The 21,536-nt window shown below is 39.5% G+C and overlaps 3 protein-coding genes, 1 long non-coding RNA gene and 1 pseudogene across 5 annotated transcripts; 2 read left to right on the top strand and 3 right to left on the bottom strand.

Moving 5' to 3' along the window:
* Positions 1–240: 240 nt before the first annotated feature.
* On the bottom strand, positions 241–5,310 carry LOC143186307 (uncharacterized). The gene is made up of 3 exons (XM_076389880.1): positions 5,193–5,310; positions 4,957–5,137; positions 241–739 (listed from the first exon to the last, which is right to left on the bottom strand). Exons 1-3 carry the CDS (start codon positions 5,308–5,310, stop codon positions 607–609), a joined length of 432 nt encoding a protein of 143 aa, XP_076245995.1. The 3' UTR covers positions 241–606.
* On the top strand, positions 4,319–4,927 carry LOC143186244 (uncharacterized). Its single transcript, XR_013003033.1, has 2 exons — positions 4,319–4,502; positions 4,705–4,927. It is a non-coding gene; the product is annotated as an uncharacterized LOC143186244 (long non-coding RNA).
* A 9,403-nt stretch (positions 5,311–14,713) lies between the features above and the next one.
* Positions 14,714–17,718, bottom strand: Mst (misato mitochondrial distribution and morphology regulator). Its single transcript, XM_076389229.1, has 6 exons — positions 17,443–17,718; positions 17,287–17,367; positions 16,768–17,214; positions 15,832–16,636; positions 15,057–15,747; positions 14,714–14,991 (listed from the first exon to the last, which is right to left on the bottom strand). The coding sequence occupies exons 1-5, from the start codon at positions 17,518–17,520 to the stop codon at positions 15,539–15,541; spliced, it is 1,620 nt and encodes a 539-aa protein (XP_076245344.1). The 5' UTR covers positions 17,521–17,718; the 3' UTR covers positions 14,714–14,991; positions 15,057–15,538.
* A 167-nt stretch (positions 17,719–17,885) lies between these two features.
* Positions 17,886–19,313, top strand: LOC143186308 (decapping and exoribonuclease protein-like; annotated as a pseudogene). The gene is made up of 5 exons (XR_013003036.1): positions 17,886–18,228; positions 18,352–18,568; positions 18,650–18,908; positions 18,966–19,029; positions 19,128–19,313. The product of XR_013003036.1 is annotated as a decapping and exoribonuclease protein-like (transcript).
* Positions 19,277–21,532, bottom strand: LOC143186107 (G patch domain and ankyrin repeat-containing protein 1 homolog). The gene is made up of 3 exons (XM_076389538.1): positions 20,275–21,532; positions 19,722–19,950; positions 19,277–19,643 (listed from the first exon to the last, which is right to left on the bottom strand). The coding sequence occupies exons 1-3, from the start codon at positions 21,271–21,273 to the stop codon at positions 19,477–19,479; spliced, it is 1,395 nt and encodes a 464-aa protein (XP_076245653.1). The 5' UTR covers positions 21,274–21,532; the 3' UTR covers positions 19,277–19,476.
* Between the last annotated feature and the right edge of the window lie 4 nt (positions 21,533–21,536).

The raw sequence follows: 21,536 nt of genomic DNA on the forward strand, positions 1-21,536 counted from the left end.
TCCATACAGGTGTGAAAGGAATACAGAACCCTTTCTAACGTATTTTCGTTTTCTATTTAAAATATGACATCGACATACAAATTACCAATTCCGAAAGCAGATCCGATTTCATTTGCTCGCGAGATAAACTTGCTGTTACAGAATCGGAAATTTCAAAGAACGTTTAATTTCGATAAAATAATTGATATTTACTTGTAATACAGGAAACAGATGTTACAATAAATACTATTTTGGTAGTTTAACAAAACACTTTATTTATATGCATATGTAGGTGTATGTACATAATACACGACTACCTAATAGATATAAAAATAGAAATCGAAAAGTTTTTTAAATACTAATTCTATTTGTTGGGGTGTTGTTGAGTAGATCGGTGAAGTTGATATGGCGAGGAGCTTAACTCCGGTAACCTAGCTTTATGATGTCAAATAAAACTCATACAGCTAGATAACCAAAGAAAATGTCCGCACCAAGATCCTCGGATTCGTTTAGAACGTTGAAATTCTTCCATAAAAGCTTTAGGTCGGTCATTTCAGCCAATTCTTGAGACAATCGAAAACTGTTCTGTCACTAGCCAGCCTATCATGTTCGATCAAGACAAGATGTTCAGTTTTCGAATCGTATCTTGAATATGTAGTCGCTCGATAATAATCGACTAGCTCCTTTTCTCGATCGCAAATGGTTTGTTTCACTTGGCATGGTTAACAACATGCACGCATTGACGGTGCTTCCACGTTCTCTGTAACAGAAACAAAGAGAAATCGTTAAAGTTTTTTACTACAATCGAGACTTTGTCATGCAATTGTTAATTAATTTTTTAACGTGTATGTAACTTTAAAAAACGAAATATGGCTGTTTACGAACTAAAACACGGAGTTTCGGGCTTACGATAGACAAATCACGACACGCGACATGGAAAACTCCGGAACCGGAAGAAAGCCAAGAGCGTGTACAGACAGAATAACGTACTCTGATTTTGATGTGACAATGGTTTCTTTTCCTTTCTCTCACATACACATAAGGCGCGCGCGCGTACATATGTATATATATATATATATATATATACGGAATTGTATTTGGCTTGAAAAGTATGTTCATCACATGAAAAGGGGAAAAAAAATGCTAGAAAGGATCGACATTATAACTATTGTCGCAGTGTGTCATCAAAGTTCTCGATTATTGTTTTTCATCGATCGTAACGAGTTCGAAACATTTGTATGGTAAATATCAATTAAAATAGTTTCCAATTTTCTATCGTCAATTATCATTCGCATCGATATCTGTAGGTTTTCATTGTAACGAGATACAAAGAGGTCGTTTTCGTCGACAGTAGACCGGTAGGAGATTTCGCAAGAACTTCCATTCGGAGAAAGTTATGACCTCTCTGTGCTGCGCTTATGGCTGAATTCAATTTTATTATCAAACCGTAGTTTCTCTTCATTCTTCACAATTCTCCTCGATCCATTTCATTTCCATTTCTAACTGAATTCTTGACTTCCACGTAATTACACATACTTGCGACGACGCCGGTTGGGGAGCAACGAATTTTTGAAAAAGAGAACAATACCTATCACAAACTTACCGGATTTGGATAGGTGTCAAAATGTGCCAATCTTTCAAGAACATTATCGAATTTTATAATCTGCACATAGATAATTTAAAAGATTACGATACGATTTCCGATCTTCTTCAACTATTTGTGAACAACTTGCACCCTGCAACTAGAATTGAAAAATGTTTTGTACGTTAGAACTTGGGACAATGAAAAGTAATATGAACGTGTCTGCAGATACCAAAAATTGAACGTGTTCGTAAGAAAAGCATCCCATGAATCGCGTTCGACTGCGCTTGTCATGTGTGAACATTGCGAAAAGAAGAGGAAGAAGTAAAAAGAAAAGGAAGAAGAAGAAGAAGAAGAAGAAGAAGAAGAAGAAAATCGAAACGGAGAAGTATCGTTACATACTCACCTACGAAACCGTCGGCCCATTTCTAATTCATCATTGGGACGATATAGTAAAAGGCTAGTCATACAAGATATCGAGATTTAACGATAACTTTAGACTTTCTAAAACTCGATTCTCTACATTTTTTTCTCCATCGTTTGCGCGCACGCGCGCATTGATTTAAACGTATCAGGTTCGGACAAAAGCAAAAGGAAGGTCATTTTCTGTAGAAGTTCGCTGCATGCATGTATCTTATCCGAGCTGTGAAATCCATTGTGTTACGTACCTACAGCAAATACCAGCGAATATGTCTATCTTTTATGATAAGCTCGGCTTCATTTTGTTCCGCGCGTCTGCTATGACTATTAACAATTCAGCTACACCTAGACGATTATCGCGTCTTTCTATATGAAACGCGCCTACGGTACAGATGATTTCGCAAAATTCGGTTCTTTATCAAGTAAACGCATTGCGATCCGTATGCGCAAAAATGCATTGGAAAATGGAACGAAAAGAGATAGCGAACTAGACAAGCCGATCAGTTTTATACTTTCGACCGAATCTTAAGATTTAACGATCCAGTTAACAGTCTACGATTGAATCGTCACAGTCCCGTGTTCGACCAAATGATACGCCTTATTGACTGTACTTTTTATCGGTAACTGTTGCGGCGGTGTTCCCTCGCTCGTTGCGTAACGATCTTCAGAGGTTGGCGTTGACACAAATACAATATATTTTCAAAGTTACAAGCTTACCCTTCGATCAGGGAATTCGTAGGAGAACGATGCGAACGACTTGGTTGTCTGAGCAAACGAAACAAGGTAAATTTGATTTCCAACGAGACCGGGTTTCAATTCGTCTTCCAAACGTTTACGCAAACACAGCTGTAGGAGCACTCGAGATAGTCGGGGCTAATGTCGTTTTGCTTATAGGCATTATCACGCTTCGAGTAGACTTATCGAGCTTGATTTAATTTCCCCACCTCGGGTGCGCCCGCCGGGATTTCAGTCATAAAGAAAAAATTTCTCCACACTTTCTCTGCTTTTTCATCCTTACGTAGCTATTTCTTTATCTTTAACTCCCTTTTTTATTCCATTTTTCGCCATCGACTTTAATCGATCAATTCGTACTAATACCTACTAACCGACACTGATAACCACACGACAATCTGACGAGCAAGTTTAGCCGAACGGTAGAAGAAGAAAATCGCAGACATACTGTTTTCATTTACATTAATCACAAGATCTTTGCGCAATACTGGTCGGTCTGAATCATCGAATGGATTGACGCGCAGCACGGGTCGATTCCTTCGAAAAATTTTATTCTCCTACCAATTCAAGTGTTTAAATACTTCAACGACAACCAATACCTCGCGCATCGACCGATTGACCGTTACAGGAGAATCTAGAGGACAAACCGATGGCTAAGAAAAATATTTGCGTAGAGTAATTAATGAAATGTATTACGGAACGAATATAACTATAACTGTTCGATATTGCCAATTATTATTCATCTACAGTCATGGAGAATTGAATAATTCTTTTCATCGCGCGTTCTTCCAATTTCATCGCGTATCGTAGTCAATTTCAATTGCCTCTCCGTTCCCGCGAGTCGGTGGGTGTCTATGTGACCACAGCACGGATTCACGGATCGCTACTATGCACGCGAAGCGGTCAAAGGCGTGGATGCGTACGTACACGTACTATGCATACTGCGTCTACTTCTTTCTCCTCTACCTCTACCGCGCAAATTTCGAATGCGTTCAAGATCGTTTGCGATACAAGCTTCCACCAATGCGCCGTCACGATGCTGCATGTTGTTTCGTTTAGCGAAACCGCGACACTTTTTTAACAAAAAGAGAGGTACAGTTTCGATTCGATTCGAATGAGAATAAAGGAAAAGATAAAAGGTCGTAGTATCAATAAAGGTAACCGCTAAAGAATCAATGATTCCGATATTAATTAGATATGTTACGCTTTTTATTATAGATTGTATGTTACGCTTTTGCGTTAACGACACCTCAACGGTGCGAAGAATGTCGATGCAAGCATCGACATCGCTTCGATACAAATTGTTCGCGTATGATTTATCAATGCGAATGTTCAATTCAGTGCTGATTTATGGCTGATTAAAGGTTATGAAAGTAACAGCATGCAAGTACCTTTGTTTGTAGAGGAGAGAAATTGTTGCACGAGGAAGGCATGATTTGATCGAGGAAATCGAGGAAATCGAGGAAATCGAGAAAATCGTGGGCATATGAGAGAACAGGCAGGCAAGAAACGAGTATGTGTAAACAGGAATGAAAGAAAGTTACATATTTTTCCGTGGTAGCCACCGATAACTGAGTGCAACTTGTTGCTAAGAGAACCGCGGAAATTCGCACGCGAAACGGTGCGAATCGGCAACGAGTAGACGCTCGAAGAAACCGGAACATGTTCGAGTAGAAAAACCGAGGATATCTACATTTCGATCGAGAATAACGTGACGCGTTTCCGAGAAAAAAAAGTGAACGACTTGGAAGGAAAGAACACGCAACGATAACGGAGCAATGGACTAATTGTAAGTATGCACATATGTATGTATGTAGTCGAAGCCAGAATATATCGATCTAAGATAAACGTATATAGACTTGTTAAAAGAATTTGTCCGATTTCTTGTCGAACGAAAAGCTACATTTTAAAGGTGAACATCGAAGGTTAAATATCGAAAATAGTGTTCAGAATCGTGCAGAACTATACCTATATGTCGTGTCTTTACAAAGAAACAACAATATCGAGTAGAAAAGGCAAAGCAGACGAAGAAGGAGAAGGAGATGAAGAAGAAGAAGGAGAAGGAGAAGGAGAAGGAGAAGGAGGAGAAGGAGAAGGAGAAGGAGAAGGAGAAGAAGGAGAAAAAGGAGAAGGAGAAGGAGCAGGAGAAGGAGAAGGAAAGAGAAACGGAAACGGAAACGGAAACGGAAACGGAAATGGAGAAGTAAAGTAAAAAAAGGTAAAAGGGAAGAAAAGATTCGTACCTGCGAGTGAATCGAAGTCGAGGGCACAGTCGAATCGATCGGTGAATTTTAAGTCCGGTACTGGTTTCTTCTCCGTCTTTTACCAAAGCGCAATGGCACAGCAGGCTCGAGGACCGAAAGAGGAGGAAAGAGAGACGGAAAGAGAGAAGAGTCACACCTGGCGCGGTACAAGATGAGATCACTACCGCACTCACTGATCAACTGGCCCCGCGCCCCACGTCCAGGGCCGCACGCACCTTTCGAGCTGCCCCTTACCCCCGGAACCCCCTCAACACCAAGACCAGAACCCCCCTCGGGGCCTGTCGGCCCCTTCCACCTTTTCTCTGGTTCCACGGGGTCTCTTCGAACGCTCATTGGTTCGTTCAAATTGACGTTCTGACGTCACCGAACCGTCCACGACATACGCGAGAAACGAGTCTCTCTTTTCTCTGCCTCGCTTCTCTTCGTTCCTTTTCGCTCTTCCTCGCTCCTCCACGCTCCTCCACGCTCCTCCTCGCTCCTTCTCTTCCTCTCATGGGCTTCTTTACTCGAATTGACTACCTGTCCTTCTACCTACATCTCTTCTGCTACATCGTTCTCCACTGCTCTGCTCCCTCTCTTTCCATCTTTGGTCGATCTTTTTGTTCGATCCACTCTACGAACATTATGTACCGCGCGGTACCCTGTCTTTCTACCCGAACGATTCGTCCTTTGCCGCGTTGCTTCAACTTCCTTTCGTCGCGCGTTGCGTCGACTTTTATGATCGGAGAGACTTGTTTTTTCTTTTATTTCTTTTACGCCTACGCATCTCTACTCTCTCGCCGATATGACACAGTCTCTCGTATTTACAACTATTTTGTTTCGCATTGCGACTAATCACTGGATTCGTAGGTATCACCTTTTTACCAATTCTTTGTCCTCGAACATTTTTCATTTCCGTAATGACCAAGAACAAGATTCGATCGCACTGTACTCGAGTTGTTTTTGATAACGTTACTCGCTGGCTGATCAACCATGACATTTGTGTTTCCTTTTCAACCACCTTCGGCTCCTTCTGTTCTCGAAATATTTGTACGTAGAATTCGCGGTGTTGCTCGTACCCGTTAATTCTGGTTACTCCTCGAGTAGCGCCTTACTCAATAGATACTCGCGCGAGTCTCCTCGACGAAAACGTGACATGGTCGCAGAGAGCGCGTACGTTCGTCGGTCAGAGCACGAATTCAGATTCTTTTCCCTCTAACCGGTTAGGTTGCCGCTTGCCGGTCGACAGGATTGTCCACAAGAGGTACGTCGCCACCTCACCACTGCCACCGCCACCGCCACCGCCATTGCCATCGTCATCGCCATCGCCATCGCCACAGCCGAGCAAGCAAGACCGGCCCGCCAGGTATACGGGGAGACACAAAAAGGAAAAAAGGACGCATTCCAACGACTATAGTCGGTCTATAACGATTCTCATACGTTGAGTGCAGAACGAACAACCAATGATCCCCCCTCTGCTGATCTCTCGCGCCTTCTTTTTCGCTTACTCCCCTCCCTTCCCTTCCCTTCCCTTCCCTTCCCTTCCCTTCTCTTCTCTTCCTTTCTATTCGACCTCTCCTCCTCTCCGCATCGCTACCCCTTTTCCACATTTTCCCCTTCTCCGATTCCCATCTTCTTGTTCCCATCCTCTTGTTCTCTGGCCCGCATTTTGCAAGATTCTCCACGTGTCTCTCGCTTCTTCCTTGTCCTTCTTTCTTTCGGTCACGCGCTCTTACTAGTAGTCGATTCGCTGGTTCGTAAGTGTAAGTACGTGTATGCGCTGTGATCGAGGTGAAGGTTCGACCTCGTACGTACTTACCTACGGTGCCGTTCTGTCTTCTTGTTTTTCAAAGGAAACCGTCGACGTCATGGCGACGATTGCTGCCAACGAGTCTTCCCAAGATTTCTCCTTCCGAACAGCCTCTACTCGACCGTTTGCTTCGACCCTCTTCTCGAATATCCTTGCATCCCGCCAGCTTCCAGAAGCTTCTCGTATTTTTTCACGGACAGAAAGAGCCTTATGGTTCGCAATGCTTTAACACCAATAATATGGAGTCGTAGTCGCAATTACCAATTCGTGAAGAACCGACTAGCAATTTCCTATGCGTTCACTTTTCTCTTCTCTCGAAGAAATGCCAAAGAGCGGACAGACCCTTCTCCTATGTATTAGCAAGAGGGCACAAACCGCAGAAGAATTCCTGGGGTACATTGCGTGCGAAAAACTCCGTTGCGGGATGACCTAATGTTTCGTATCTCTCGTTGAACGCGTTTCCGTACGAGAGACCTTGTACGTATCACGTTACGGAATGCAATTGCAGCTCGTCGAGCAATACTTTGACCCGGATGCGTTGTTCTTGTCACGGAAAAATTACGACACGCGACTGTTCGCCATTCGCATATGCCTCTCCAGTTAATTGTCGATTCGTGACGTGGAATGTAAATTCTATATTTAAGTGATCGAGATTGAGTAGTCGGTTACCCGTTTAGGCCGTAGACCGGATATTTCTTTTCCTTGGCCGAGTGCTATCACTTTTTACGCGATCGTTCAATTTACTGAACTTGACCCACAGGAGAAACGTTTCAACCTTTTGCCTCGCCCTGAGTTTGCATTCGAAGATCATTTATGCACCCTAAAATGTACGCCACGCCACGCCGCCCCACGCCGCCCCACGCCGCCCCACGCCGCCCCACGCCGCGCCTTCCCGAACGATGTAGAATCGGTTCCGCTGCATGAAAGCGAGTCCTGGGAAGTTTCACAACTAGTAGACGCGTCATCCAGTTTTCAGTTTGTGGGAAAGGCAACGCCGTGACGGAAAGTATGTGTATAGTTGGATGATGCACGGGCATACGTAATTTCGTGCGATGTAGATAAAGACCAAGACGAGAAGGAACAGTCTCTGAATGGCGGTCGATGCATCTTAATTATCGTATCGCGTCGCCTAACGAAACGGATCTTTCGTCTCGTGAACCTGCGCACTGTGTTTAATCTTCCCAATTCGTTCACAACTATTTTTGCTCTTTTAACAACGATAGGATCGAACGACAGGTCTGTGTATGTGAACAGACTTTTACAGTTCAACTTATTCTTTGAGTATTACTTAAAGGTAAAAGATTGGGTGCGTAACGACTTGCTCTGAAAGCGGTCGTCAATTTCTTCGTCATAACACACAAAAGTATCGTAACTACTTATTCTTTCATCTTGTCAATTTCGTTAAATCTACGCGTGAAAGAACTAAGGAAATGACTTTGATCTCGCAGCAAGCTTCCTGAACTACTGAAAAAATCCACTTGTCTAAAGGATTTTCAGAAAGTCTTCCACAACTATTCGAGCGATTACTTTCGAAAGTTTGAAAACCGGCAGTTATGCTCGGTCAAGGACAACTTTTATCGTTCGTTCCTCGAAGAAGAACCCTTCTAAAGGATCGGTACTGTTATATCCCCATTCTGGTAACTCACCTGAGCCTGTTCAGGTACAAAGCTAATTCAGCCCCCGTGTAGAAGCGTTGGCGTGACGCCCTTCGACTTCCGCCGGATGTACATCGTCCTTGCTTTCGTGTTTCTCCCGTTTTCATCGCACACTCACCTGACTTTTTATTATTTCGAGTCACCTTGCTCGACGTTGATCCCTGCATCGATATCACTGCAATCACGCACTTCTTCAAAAAGTTCAACTATTATCTCCTTTCTCGTATGATTTTAAAATAGTCGAAATTATTTTTAACTTTCATTTTTTCTTCTATTTCTTTTTATTCCAAGATCTTTTAAAACATCTCTTTTACGCTAAACGTTTCAGCTGTATGTTGCTAGTATCTATATACGTATGCTTTTACCATTTCATTATTTCTTATTTTAGGATAACAAAGAACTTAATGTATAGATTTCTCAACTATTTCATTCGATCGAAGGAGATTTATTCGGCAAAAGCCGCTGTTAAGGTAGACGGTTGGTACGAAGAACCGCCGTTACCAAGCGAACACCATAGAAATCAGGGTTCGCACCTGCCTGGCCTGGAAAAAAGAAAAATCTACCCAGACCTAACCGCCGAAAGGGCCGAAGGTCCAAACTAAGTTTATGGATGTCTCATCCCTTATTCGTGGTGGTAGGTACGCCAGGTCGGACCATGGCACACGATTACGAATCTAGAAGAGACGTTTTCGATGAAATGAAATACATAGTATCCTGAAACGAAATAAGTACTCCATTATCGCTGCTCGACTTCTTATTTTTCTTATTTTTTCTTCACTCGTTCTGTCAATCGCCTGTACGTCTCAAGAAAAATTTCAATAGTGGCACATCGACTTTGCGCGACGTATCTTTCCACATCTTTTTACGTAACAGGGTAATCGTTTACCTAGTGAATTGAAACTGTTTCGTCGTTACTTACTTACATATGTATTTATGCACTTACATACAATAATATGGTAGACTAGCTTGTTGAACATTTTCCATTCCAGTTTTATAATTGAATGAAAATTCGATTCGTCGATGTCGGTATGCATCGCTGATGATGGGTTGACGAAGCCAATGTGTCAGAGTGTTATAGTTGCCGACAAACCGACATTGCGATTGCAGCTCTCGGAGTGTTGAAGTCTCCGAACGACTAGATAACTAACGATGGTCTTGCTCGCTATACGTTATCTTTTCTTACAACTACTTAATCGTCCAAATATCTTACGTGTACGAAGGAAGAAGTCAAAGTTTTGGAACAGCCCCTTGACTATTAAGCAATTATGGCATGTGCTGAAACAAATCGATCAAATAGAAGAACAACCATGTAGATTCGACAAAATTAAAATGGTTAACACTATATAAATACCTACATATGTATTATACATACATAGTATCTATAGTCTTTCTATGGGAAAGTGTTCTCCAAAGAGTTTCGAGAACGAACAGAGCTTCTATCAAGGGAATGACTCGAGGCAGAACACCGATGATGTCATCGGCTGACGGGTTTACTCGCGCCTACGCTTTTCTTTCTACTAGGTATTTAAGTAGTTTTGCTGGCAAAACCATCGCACGCAGCTCTTTCTCGAAGATGCGACAACTTCCACTACCCGTTTTCCCCTTTCGCTCAACTTTTCATCTCTTCTTCTCTTCTCCCGTCTCATCTCGTCCCGTCTCGTCTCGTCTCGTCTCGTCTCGTCTCGTCTCGTCTCGTCTCGTCTCGTCTCGTCTCGTTTCGTCTCGTCTCGTCTCGTCTCGTCTCGTCCCGTCTCGCCTCGCCTCGTCCCGTCTCGTCCCGTCTCGTCTCGTCTCCTCTCGTCTTTTCTCTTCTCTTCACTTCTCCTTCCACCGATTCGAGGTCTTTCTATAGTATAGTGTTGGCGTCGCACGAGAACGAGGCGAGCGATATAACGTGCCGAGGGCATGCTCGATTCTACCTTCGTTCAGTCTATATTGCCAGTGTATACCGGTTATGCAGATGTAGTCTGGTCTGGACCTCCTCGGTAAACTCTCCAACAGAGAACCCTCTTCTTCTTCTTCTTCTTCTTCTTCGTCTTTCTTCCCTTTCTCCTTCTGTTCCTTCTTCCTCGTGCTTCGTCGCTTACGTCGTCGTTTTGAACTCCCCCCCGCGCATTTCATTCTATTACAAGAATAAAATTACTTTAACTGTAATGCGTACGATCATACAATGCTCTCCTCTTTTCACAACTTTTTTATTCGGTTGCCAAGTCCATTGATGATCGTTGAAACAATTGAAAAGCTCCTTGATCGAAACTCAATACATGACTAGCTGCACATTTATTTGTAAATGAATTTTTCTTACTGGAATGAATACTTGATCAGGTAAAAATCAAAATTACGTACGAGATGAAATGTACATAGAAAGAGCTATTTCATTAACGCTTGATTTAACTGCGGCAGATCGTTTTCAGAGAATACAATGGCTTGGCTGATGGCGAGCGAATGGTCGGCTTTGCGAACGAATCGAAAGAGTCAGCGATTAAATCGCCTCCATCTACCGACAGCCAGACCCTGTTAGCGATGCCTCGTTAAATCGACACGACTGTCCCATTCTTCTTGCTGACCCAACAGTTTTCACTTATTCACCGAACGCGAATCGTAATTGGACAAAACAATTAAAAACATAAAAACCCACAAGGTCAGTGTTCTATTTATCTGATTATTCGGCTACTCTATTTACCGCTGAGAACCTTCAGTCTAGGTCTATACATATGCACGTATTATGTATGTCCCATGAGAAGTCCCCTAGGACGCATTTAGAACACCACATTCCAGGGAACTTCTCGTAGGACACGAATAATACGTTCCCATGAACGGATGAAGCTTAGCGATGTATAAGGCTCTGGAATGTTGTCATTGTCATTTTATAAATATGAAAAACATACTTCTATCATTGCTGATATTGTCGTTACCTTCGCTTTCCTTTTTCGTTTCTATTCTGCCTGCTTTGACTCGGTAAGGAGCACATTTATTTGCCGAAAACCTGGAAATCGCACAATATTCCGTGCGTACGATACGACACACGAGTTTCGAATTCATGGAACGTTCGTGGAATAAATTTAGGTAGTACCTACTTGAGCGGAAAGCTGATCTACCAACTACACCACTTGCGAAACTACTTTGGGCAACGACAAGGTAGGCTTTTAATGTATACATATGTGTGATTCACAAAAAACGTTAAATCGAGAGGTCGTTAAGAGATGTTAAAAAACGCAAAGAACGCGAAATCGTGTTATTTGATTAACGTTTATTTGTAGGGTTAGATACATAGTTGTTCAATCGCATATTCAAACATATACATAGGTAAACCTAAATCGTGTTCGGTTTGCAAAGAGATAGATCATGGTTCCCTTCCCGAATTCGTTAAACGTAGACGTTAAAAATACACGGAGTAGAATGTAGGGAAGAAAAAATGCCGCTTTTGCTGGATTAGAAATCTCACGGGGCGAAGATGGCCGAAGATAGCGAAAGAATATTCGAGCACCCCAATGGGGCCCATTAGGATCCAAAAGCAGTAGGGCCAGTCCCCTATCTGGCTCTCTCTCTCATTCCCTCGATGGATCCATGGTAGAGGAGGCGGGGGGTGGTTGGCCGGTCAAGCCACATTCCGTTGGCTAACCGGCTCCTTGAAACCCTTCCTCCCTCTCTTTTCTAGACGGTTCTCTCTATAGGTATACAAGCTCTCTTGCCTCCTTATGAACCACTACGATATATGCTCGCAAGATCGCCAATATTTTTTCGACTAGGCGGTGATCGTCGAACACAGCTTTATCAGAGACCTAATACTCAGGTACTTATTCGCTTTTTGTAGAATAAGGAACCTTGTTGCTTAACGAACAGTTCTCGAAAGCAAAGTTTCGCGTTAACCTCGTCCAACGTATATATTAGCTGGAATTTTCGAGCAACCGTAGGTCGTTGCTCTCTCCTCCTCCACCGCCTTCTCCTCCTCCATTGCCTCCACCTATTCCTTCTCCTTCTTCCCGCCCTCGTCACAACCCGATCTCGTGGAAGTTATTCTTTCAAACCAGGAATTTGATTCGTCCGAACGGAGTTACAATCTTTTTCTCAATATAGGAATAGAATAAAACATGTTTATTTGTCAGTGTTAAAAGCGGCTGTGTCGATTAAACGATACCTACTGACTAACAGTAAGAAGCTCGACTTGCTCGAAATTCTCGTTGAATCTGAATGACGGTTCGGATTATAAAATCAGACAAAACGAGGATGGGAGATTCGTGCCCGGTTTCGGTCGTTTCGAGATCCCAACGTGTATGCCAAACGATTTTTTCAATCCTTGTGCTCAAACGTAACGTCGATGCGTTCCTTCTTGGTTTCACAGACACGATGAAAAGTACTCTCGCTTTGTGAATCATCAGAAGTACAAACGTACTTATACTTTACAGGTCTGGCCATTGTCGCTGTGTGATCGCAGGGTCGAGGTCTCGCGAAACGTTTCAGAGAAGAAAATCCTTCTGGCGAGAGAACCCGCCTACGCGAGCTCCTATAAACGTTGGGTTCAAATTTGCATTCCGCCAATTGTTTCCACTATCATTCTCCAACAGCCTCCTCCCTTTCCCGCTTGTTAATGTCTTCTGGCTTCTGCATCGTCTCCTTCATTTTCCTCTTTCTCCTCCTCCTCCTCCTCCTCCTCCTCTTCTTCCTCGCCTCTTCATCTTCGCCTTTGCGACCTTTTCCCTTTCATCCCCTAGATTAGTATAGGTATAGAAGAATAAAATTTTTGGGTGCATTTGCGCGAAGACATTGATTGGTTGGTTGGTTGATCGGCCGGTCGGTCGGTCGGTCGGTCGGTCGGTCGGTCGGTCGGTCGGTCGGTCGGTCGATCGGTCGGTCGGTCGGTCGGTCGGTCGATCGGTCGGTCGATCGGTCGGTCGGTCGGTCGGTCGGTCGGTCGGTCAAGATTGCTTTAACAGGGAGACTTTTGGGTTCGGTGATCCTCACGGTGGTGCGTGGAAAGGAACGCTAGGGTAGCGAGAGGAGAGGTAGGAAGGGTGTCGAGGATGGACCCCCAAGAGGTAAGGGGATTCTCTCGGACCCTGAGCCCCGAGGGCCGCTGGACGGGACCGAGCAGAGAAGCGACAAAGATACGAACGGAAAAGAGAGAGGGATGAGAAGTGACCGGATGGCCTTGGTTCCAAGACTCGGTTCGTTACCGTGCGGCCGACTATAACTGGTCGAGCTCCGTAACACAGGGCGGTATCTCCGATTTCGACCGCTTTTTAAGACGACTGGACCAGAACGTCGCGTTGCCATGACAGTCCGAGTATTCCAGAAGGATAATTATTATTATATTATTCTTTCTTATAGTATTCTTTTTCATCGGCATTGCTTTTGTACGCGTATGAAAGTTTTCAAGCTAGTAATGAATTTGTAATAATATATTTATATTTTATATGTATTGGCGATTAAGTTCACCAAGCTTTCATGACGATAAGGATTAAATTCTGATATGGAACGTTGCCATGAAATCCGAGGCTCTGGTCACAACGTGTTCGAACTCCAAATACGATAAAACGCCGTCGCCATCGATATCACTTTCCTCTAAAACTTTTCGACACACCGTGGCCACCTCGTCGGCATTCAAACCAGCTTGAACTAGCTGTCGACAGGTGCGTTCCAAGTCGCTCGTCCCTAATACTCCATCCTCGTCAAAGTCTGTAGAAAATTGAACAAAACCATCATTCACGAAATATTTATCATATTATCTACAAGTAGGTAATGTGATTCGAGAGACTTTGATAATTATATTTACGATACGATATCAATCGATTATAAACCAAAGACAATGTTATATGAATTTTCATGTATACGTCTCGTCCCATACATAGTGTAACGTGAATGTCCTGCCTGGCCGGAATAATATCTACTACCTATGGTACACGTATACTTTTCTCAACTTATAAGACGAACATGTACATGATTCTTTGAACTTCTCTCACGATTCGTCCAGTTTCGTGTGGTTCATGAGACGACGGTGCGGTGCAGTGCGGTGCAATGCGGTCTCCGCGATTCATACCGTAAATCTTAAAGGCGTAGAAGACCTTCAAATCCCGCGGCGCTTGCTCCGAAAAAACCGACATCATTTCGAGGAACTCTTCGAAACAGATATCTTCTGTTGACGAATGTTTAGATTTCTGACGTTTCGTGAACACCTTCGAGATGCGTTCTCTGAATGGATTTTCCTGAAACATCAACGTTTTCATGCCTTATCGTCGATATTGTCAATCTCTGAAGGGAACTTTACTATAGACGATTAATCATGACACCTTCAATTCAGGAATACGAGCCAGACAGGACAACGGTATACGAACGGTCGATGTTTCTTGTGCTGTCATGGAACGTGGAACCACACCAGGATCTCCCATTTCGCGAAACCGCTTAAATATTCTTTAACGGCAGACCAAAATTCTCTATAATATACCTACATAGATATTCTTCACAAACTTTATTCGCACAGTTTTAACTTTTCTCAAAATTATTCACGAAAACCGTTAGAAAACGGTCGATTTGATAAGTGGCAAACTTTTAACTTCAGTTTTTCAATTCCTACTGCATATGTATAGATATATTAATATTTATGTAACTTATGTATGCATGTGCGTAAGTATAAATACCTTAGGATTTCTTTCCGTGTAAAGAAAGTGCAATCTTGATAATCCTCCAGTTGTTCTTCGGTAAATGTCGCTATTTTGTTTCCCATTTCTTTCTTTAACAATAACAAACGTTCGTACGTATCGAGATAGATTTACGGAAATAATGCTTCACATGTAAGCTAGAACTTGCAACTGAGCTTTCCACACTCTTCGTTGTTCAACGAGAAATCTATTAATCAGGGTGTGTCGAACCGCTCCCATTTTTAGGTACGTTTCATACAATGATTATCCAAGGAAGGTCGAATTCGATTTTATTCAGACTTTCCTTGTTAATACTGTTGATAGTTAAGAAACGTACCGTTGTGGTCATAATTACGTGTATAGTATAATATGTATAAACGAAACAGGAGGGGGGAACATAGGAAGAGAAAAATAACATAAAAACAAATGTATTACAAAAAATATAGACAAGATATGATATCGATTAAATGAAATTACATCAGTTAAATGTAATGATCTTCATAATTTTCTTTAGAATCGAGCAAATAATTAAGGCATTCCTTAAACTCATCTTCCTCCAAGCCAGAGTCCATAAACATGTGAAATTTTCTGAAATTTCTTATTCTGCTAACTTGATTGTACAATGACTCGTACATTGTGGCTATGTTATTTCCACTATGTAAACCAGCCATCACGGGAACGGACTTCACGTCTGAAATCAAATCGCTTATGTAAATAGTAATATATTTTTCAGATAGATGAACGAAATTCAAATAATTATATTTTATTGGCGCACCTGTTCCTACAGGCCATTCGATTGTGTTTCCAGTTTCAGTCACGTTATTATTAAAAATTTTTGGATATGGATCTGTAATTTTCAATGCCGATGGAATGGTTGACAAATATGTTGCCGATGCATGGCAAGTACAAGATAGATAAAGCATCATCATTTCGTGTACAGTGGAACATCTGTACGCAGGCTTTGACATTTGTTTCATCGCATGGGATATAGGTCGTTTTAATCTTTCTTCGGTAATTCCTCGCAATACTACGCTTTGCATACTTCTATCCATTGGTATGTCACAACCCGGTGTCAGACTTGTCCACAACGTTCCGGTAAATTCGTCTAGCACATCTATCAAATCCATTTCTGCTGTCATTGGAAATGGCAGAGTTAAACTTGTTGCCGCTGCTTTTCGGCCGAGTTTGTTAAGATCGGCACACAAGTCAGACAAGACGACATTCGGATAATCTTTACGTCTGTATCTTATGGTTAATGTATCTAGAGCAGTTGCTAAAAGAGCGCTAGCGTGATACTTCGATTCGGAATTATACTTTAAGTGATCAAATATCCGTGCATTTCCAGCTTGTGACCAACCAATTTCATTGCAACAAATTGGACTGTACAACGAAGAGTGTTCTTCTATATGTTGCCAACAGAGAGCCGTGTTAATTACCCTAATCAAATCAGAGGCAGAAGATTCAGGTCTTTTACTGTCCATACATGGAAAAGATAGGATGCTCTTTCCATATTCGTCCTGTAAGTGCTGCACGCACATCGCTCCTAACCCGGAGAACCCATCCACAGAATCTAAGATTACCTACATATTTGAAAATACTATTAATATTAGGAGATTACATATTATAATAATAATTATTGTTATTAATTATTAATATATTAATATAATTATTATTATAAGAAACATCTGTATAGCTATGAAGAATCACATACGTGAAAACCTTGCATCAAATCGCACTCTTCAACGTAACTTCTTATCCTTTCACAGAAATCTTCAGAAAATTGTTCAGTATACCATAAGTTTCTTCCATAAGTGAAGACATCGAATGGGAGAGTAGTGCGATCATGTTTATACTGTTTAATTACATTCAATGTTCTAGGATGAAATCTAGGTAACAGATAATCTACCCATGAATTCACATCATTTTCTAAATCGTAAGATGTTGCTTCTAGACGTGATGGAATTTCACTGTCTAAACTCTTAATAAATAGAGGTTTAGTAGATGTTTCTTCTTGGCTGACTTCTACCTTCTTATCATCCCATAAAGTTTCTACTTCTTCGCGTTGCTCAACATCATATAATGTACTTTCTTCTTTTAAATATCCAAGCGATCCTTTTAAATCCACAAGTAATAATCTGGGTGTATATGTAATTTGCCTCTAAAAAAATACATTATCCATTTGTATCAATAATTGAACTTGAAGAGAATTATATTATTTGCATATTCCTACCTTGAAATTTTCTCCTTCCCTGTATAAAACATCATGATTTATTTCAGATGGATTGTCAGGATCATAGGAAAAATTGGATTCCTAAAAGCATACGTATTAATTAACAGAATTCATTGTAATAAATTTTAATAAAAAATTTTAATTAGAATTAAATACCTGCAAGTTCCACCAATGAGTACCAATAAAATTCGAATAGTGGCCCAACTGTATAGTTAACACTTCACGCGAAGACATCCTTCCTTCTTGTTGGTTACAAACAAACAAACAATTCTTTATTTCGATAAAACAAACAAACTTCAAGCTTAACCGTAAATTATTGTAGATGCTGTAGAGTGTACTGCATATTACATATATGCATGTAGGGTTTGGGAAGATATTTGTTCGACAACTACGTATAAAAAAGAAAAAATTACTTTAAATATAACTTATTCTCGTATACGTAATTTTATTAACAAAATTAGCAATTTTTATGAGACGTAGTTTGAACTTTGGTTTGAACTTGAACTGTACTAAATAGTGAAGCTGTACACTAACATCATATACCATAAAATACTACAATATTTAAGTATATAAACATAAGACCGTAAACTTTTTATTCCATTTATACAAAAAATTTTATAAATTTATCACAATGTTGTACAAATTCAAAATTACTAATTTAATACTAGAATCTACAGATGAGTTTTCGAAACCACAAATTATAGGTCACTATAGCATTGACGGTGAAAGACGCTATTTCAGTGATTTGTCATAATTAAAGTATTATTATAAGCAACCGTTAAATCTAAAAAATGTAAATTTCAATCTTGATGACGATTCGCAAACGGTATATAAATCAGAAGACGTAAACGTTAAATTGGATTTTCTGTTGAAATGGATATCAGAAAATTTCAAGCATCTCGAAATGTAAGAAGATTCGGACAACTCGACTACCAATCGATGGTTAAAATTACGAAAAAATATTACAAAGAATTTTTACGAATTTTAAATTACCTTTGTACTCGTAAAAAAGTAATTATTGGTGATTCAAGGAGTATTAAAAATATTAAATGTTTTATGTATTAGGTTAGAACCAGAATTCATTTGTAACCGAGAATTATTAACAAATTTATTTGTTACACCATACAACTATGAAGATGAATGGATGATTTGTGCTTCAAAATTTAAAGGAATCGTATATTTATGCAACTTTCATACAAACGAAAAAAACGAGAAAAATTCGGAACTCTATACCACAAATGTCTTGCTTGGGCATTCAAATTTAAACAATATATGTTATCAGGTATAGCAAACTGTAAAGAATTTACTTTACTTTTCCACTTCAACCAGAATCCTACTTAATTCAAATTGGTCTTTCCACTAGATACACCTTCTACAAATCCTGATTTAACTATTCCTTTAAATCAAAATGAAGAATTTTGTTGTGTCTTCAAGTCTAATCTTGTAGAGAATAGTTTATTTTACGGTGCTGAAATAGATGGTATTTGCTCACAGCAATTAATATAAGATACATTAGTGAGCAAGGATATTGAATTCATAGAATTAAAAATTATACCTGAACGATCTATTAATTATGAGGGACATATTATACATTGTAGAAAAGCTTTGATAACATTAAAATGGTGATGTCAAAGTTACTTCTTGGGTATAAAAAGAATTATCTGTGGCTGTATAAAAAGCAACAGCAGTATTGTCTTTAAAATAAAGGAGTTTCTATGTAGCGAATTGGTGAATAGTTCAAAGGTGATTAATTTTACCCATATAATTTGAACAATTTTATTTAAATGTTTTAAAAAAATATGGTTTTCTTAAAAACTACTTTAATTAATCTTTTGCTACAGAATTTATGGGGACCCGAAACATGTACATGGTTTTGTAATCAGTTTCTAGAACGCATGAAATTTACTGTTCAAAAAGATTACGATAAATGTGTCTACCAATTCGTGTACAAACCAAAGACAAGATATATTGAAGTTAACGAAATCGAGCCTTCTTTTGGATCAGAATATACATTTTTACCTACGTGAATATACAATTGACATACCAAATATCTTATTTTATATTTCCACAAATTAGCCTTAATAATACCATGTTGTCTGATATGGGTCAATAGTAGCTTTTGTTATTCCTATATATGTTCTACAATACAGTTTTTAATGGGAATGATAAATTTATGAAGTGTACATATATTTAACTCTGCCCTAATACTTGTTTTATTGCAGACATTTCTTTATGAGACATAGGTTGCAACATTAAGCCTGGGACATGTGGATTAAGTTCTAAATCTCTTAATTCATTTATTTTAACTTTCAAATTGCTTCTTATCTTATTGATTTCAATGTCGCATTCTTTTTGATCTGCAATATAGTAGAATATTATTAATTAGCTATGTAATATACACAGAAGAAGAAATATTTGTATAGATAAACGACAACCTTTTATAAGTAATTCTTCTGCAGTTTTGGATGACATTTTGAGCAACAATGGTCCAACGGTTATCCAAGTTTTCTTCACTTTTTCCTTTTGCAGAGCTCTCAGCCCAACTCTATCATCGTTTCTTCTTTTGTCCAAAGCGATTATTTCTTGTCGATCTGTAAGAATCTCTCCTGCCTTTTCCTCTACATGCTGTATGTATTTTAATGCATTTTGTTGATCAAACTTCATCTGTAACAAATATTATAATTAATCACTTGAATATTCGTTTATTCATCAAATACTTCTAATACAATCGTGATAAGATGTATAAAATATACAAAAGAATAACTCACTTACATATATGAAAATATAGCAACAAATGGGAAAATTGCATTAAATTCAGTCTTAAAAGATACACCAAATGTTACAGTATTATATGTTTGCTGAAGCAAATATCTCAATTTAAGATAAAGCAATACGCAATGTTCTTTCTTTCCTAGCTTCTCTATTCAGTAATCTTTCTCTGTCTTTTTTCTTTAAACACTTTTGTTTTGGCAGTTTAAAGTCATCAACTATTATAGCATCTCTTTTTTCACTTGTTTGACCAAATCCTTTTCTATCAGTTTTTAAACAAACTTTAATGGGATATTTTTTACCTTTTCCTAAAGGACCAAGACCAAATTGCTCGTCCCAGCCAGTATTTAAGAGCATTTGATATCCTTTATTTTGTTTTGGTATTTTATACGTCACAGCATTTGACAGTTTTGGCTTTGTATTAAAAATATGAAGCACTGAAGTTTCATGTTTTTCCCAAGTTGTACCATGAAAATTCAATTTGCAAACATCACAGTAGAAATTCATGATTTTTTCTAACTGTTCATTCGCATCGCTAATACTTTTTTGAAAAATATTAGTGCAATTTTTTGACAACTTTCTTGTGTCTGTACATGCATTTGAATTTTGTACATCTGTACGTGTTTCTACCAAATATTTCTTAGCCCCGATTTCAGTCTTTTTTTTAAGTAAAGCAACCGTGCTTAAACAATTTCTTTTTAATGCTAATTGTGCTGCTGTAAGACCAGATTTTTCTTTAGCTTCTTTATTAGCTCCAAGATTTAATAAGAATTCTACAATCTCTATGTAACCACAGTAAGCAGCCAGCATCAAAGGAGTCCAACCATAGCTGTCTGTTGAATTAACATTTTCTGTTGTTACATATTTCAGTAAGAATTTAAAATCTTTCTGCTCTATTGCTTTCAATATAGAATTAATTGTCACTTCTTCAATAAAAGATAGATTTTTTTTCTTTTTTTCAGTGGGAAGAATAGATTTGGATGTTGCATCACTTCGTGTAACAAGTGTCCCTCGTTTACAATTATAACCTTTCAACTCTACGTTCACATTGCTTTCATTTATTATTTTCTCGTAAGCTTCTCTTGCTTCGATCCCTTGGAAACTTAATTGGTGTTCCTTATTTTCTAATAACATTTGAAAATTGTCGGAAGATTCACGAACAAACATTTTCCACGTCATATTGACATTGTTCGCAAAAAAATTGTTTCTGTTTGACATGTTTTTAGTTCCCTTATAAATTATATTTCAACCTAATTTTATTTTTCCTTTTCTTTACTATTTGTATGTTTCTTTTTTTATGAAATGAGTAAATGACCACGCTACCAAACTTACGGATAAGTCTTTAACGGAATATAAGCAAACATTACCTTAACGACGATCACATCGATTTCACCGTCAGTTTACATATAACTGCACGTACATGCATTTATAGTTTGTAATCAGATCAGAATCAGTGAATTGCCTATGGTGATGTGTGAAGC

This window comes from Calliopsis andreniformis, chromosome 12 (genome assembly GCF_051401765.1).
Source record: "Calliopsis andreniformis isolate RMS-2024a chromosome 12, iyCalAndr_principal, whole genome shotgun sequence".
Taxonomy (NCBI): Eukaryota; Metazoa; Arthropoda; class Insecta; order Hymenoptera; family Andrenidae; genus Calliopsis; species Calliopsis andreniformis.

Excerpts from the sequence above, each read along its gene's own strand:
- LOC143186307 (XM_076389880.1), bottom strand. The coding sequence starts at position 5,310 with ATGAGCGTTCGAAGAGACCCCGTGGAACCAGAGAAAAGGTGGAAGGGG. Across the intron at positions 5,138-5,192 it reads GGTAAGGGGCAGCTCGAAAG|TGATCTCATCTTGTACCGCG; the intron begins GTGCGTGCGGCC and ends TGAGTGCGGTAG. Across the intron at positions 740-4,956 it reads CGACTTCGATTCACTCGCAG|AGAACGTGGAAGCACCGTCA; the intron begins GTACGAATCTTT and ends TTTCTGTTACAG.
- Mst (XM_076389229.1), bottom strand. The coding sequence starts at position 17,520 with ATGTCTTCGCGTGAAGTGTTAACTATACAGTTGGGCCACTATTCGAAT. Across the intron at positions 17,368-17,442 it reads CTCATTGGTGGAACTTGCAG|GAATCCAATTTTTCCTATGA; the intron begins GTATTTAATTCT and ends GTATGCTTTTAG. Across the intron at positions 15,748-15,831 it reads CGAATGGCCTGTAGGAACAG|ACGTGAAGTCCGTTCCCGTG; the intron begins GTGCGCCAATAA and ends ATTTGATTTCAG.
- LOC143186107 (XM_076389538.1), bottom strand. The coding sequence starts at position 21,273 with ATGTCAAACAGAAACAATTTTTTTGCGAACAATGTCAATATGACGTGG. Across the intron at positions 19,951-20,274 it reads AAAAAAGAGATGCTATAATA|ATGAAGTTTGATCAACAAAA; the intron begins GTTGATGACTTT and ends TATTTGTTACAG. Across the intron at positions 19,644-19,721 it reads AGAAGAATTACTTATAAAAG|ATCAAAAAGAATGCGACATT; the intron begins GTTGTCGTTTAT and ends ACTATATTGCAG.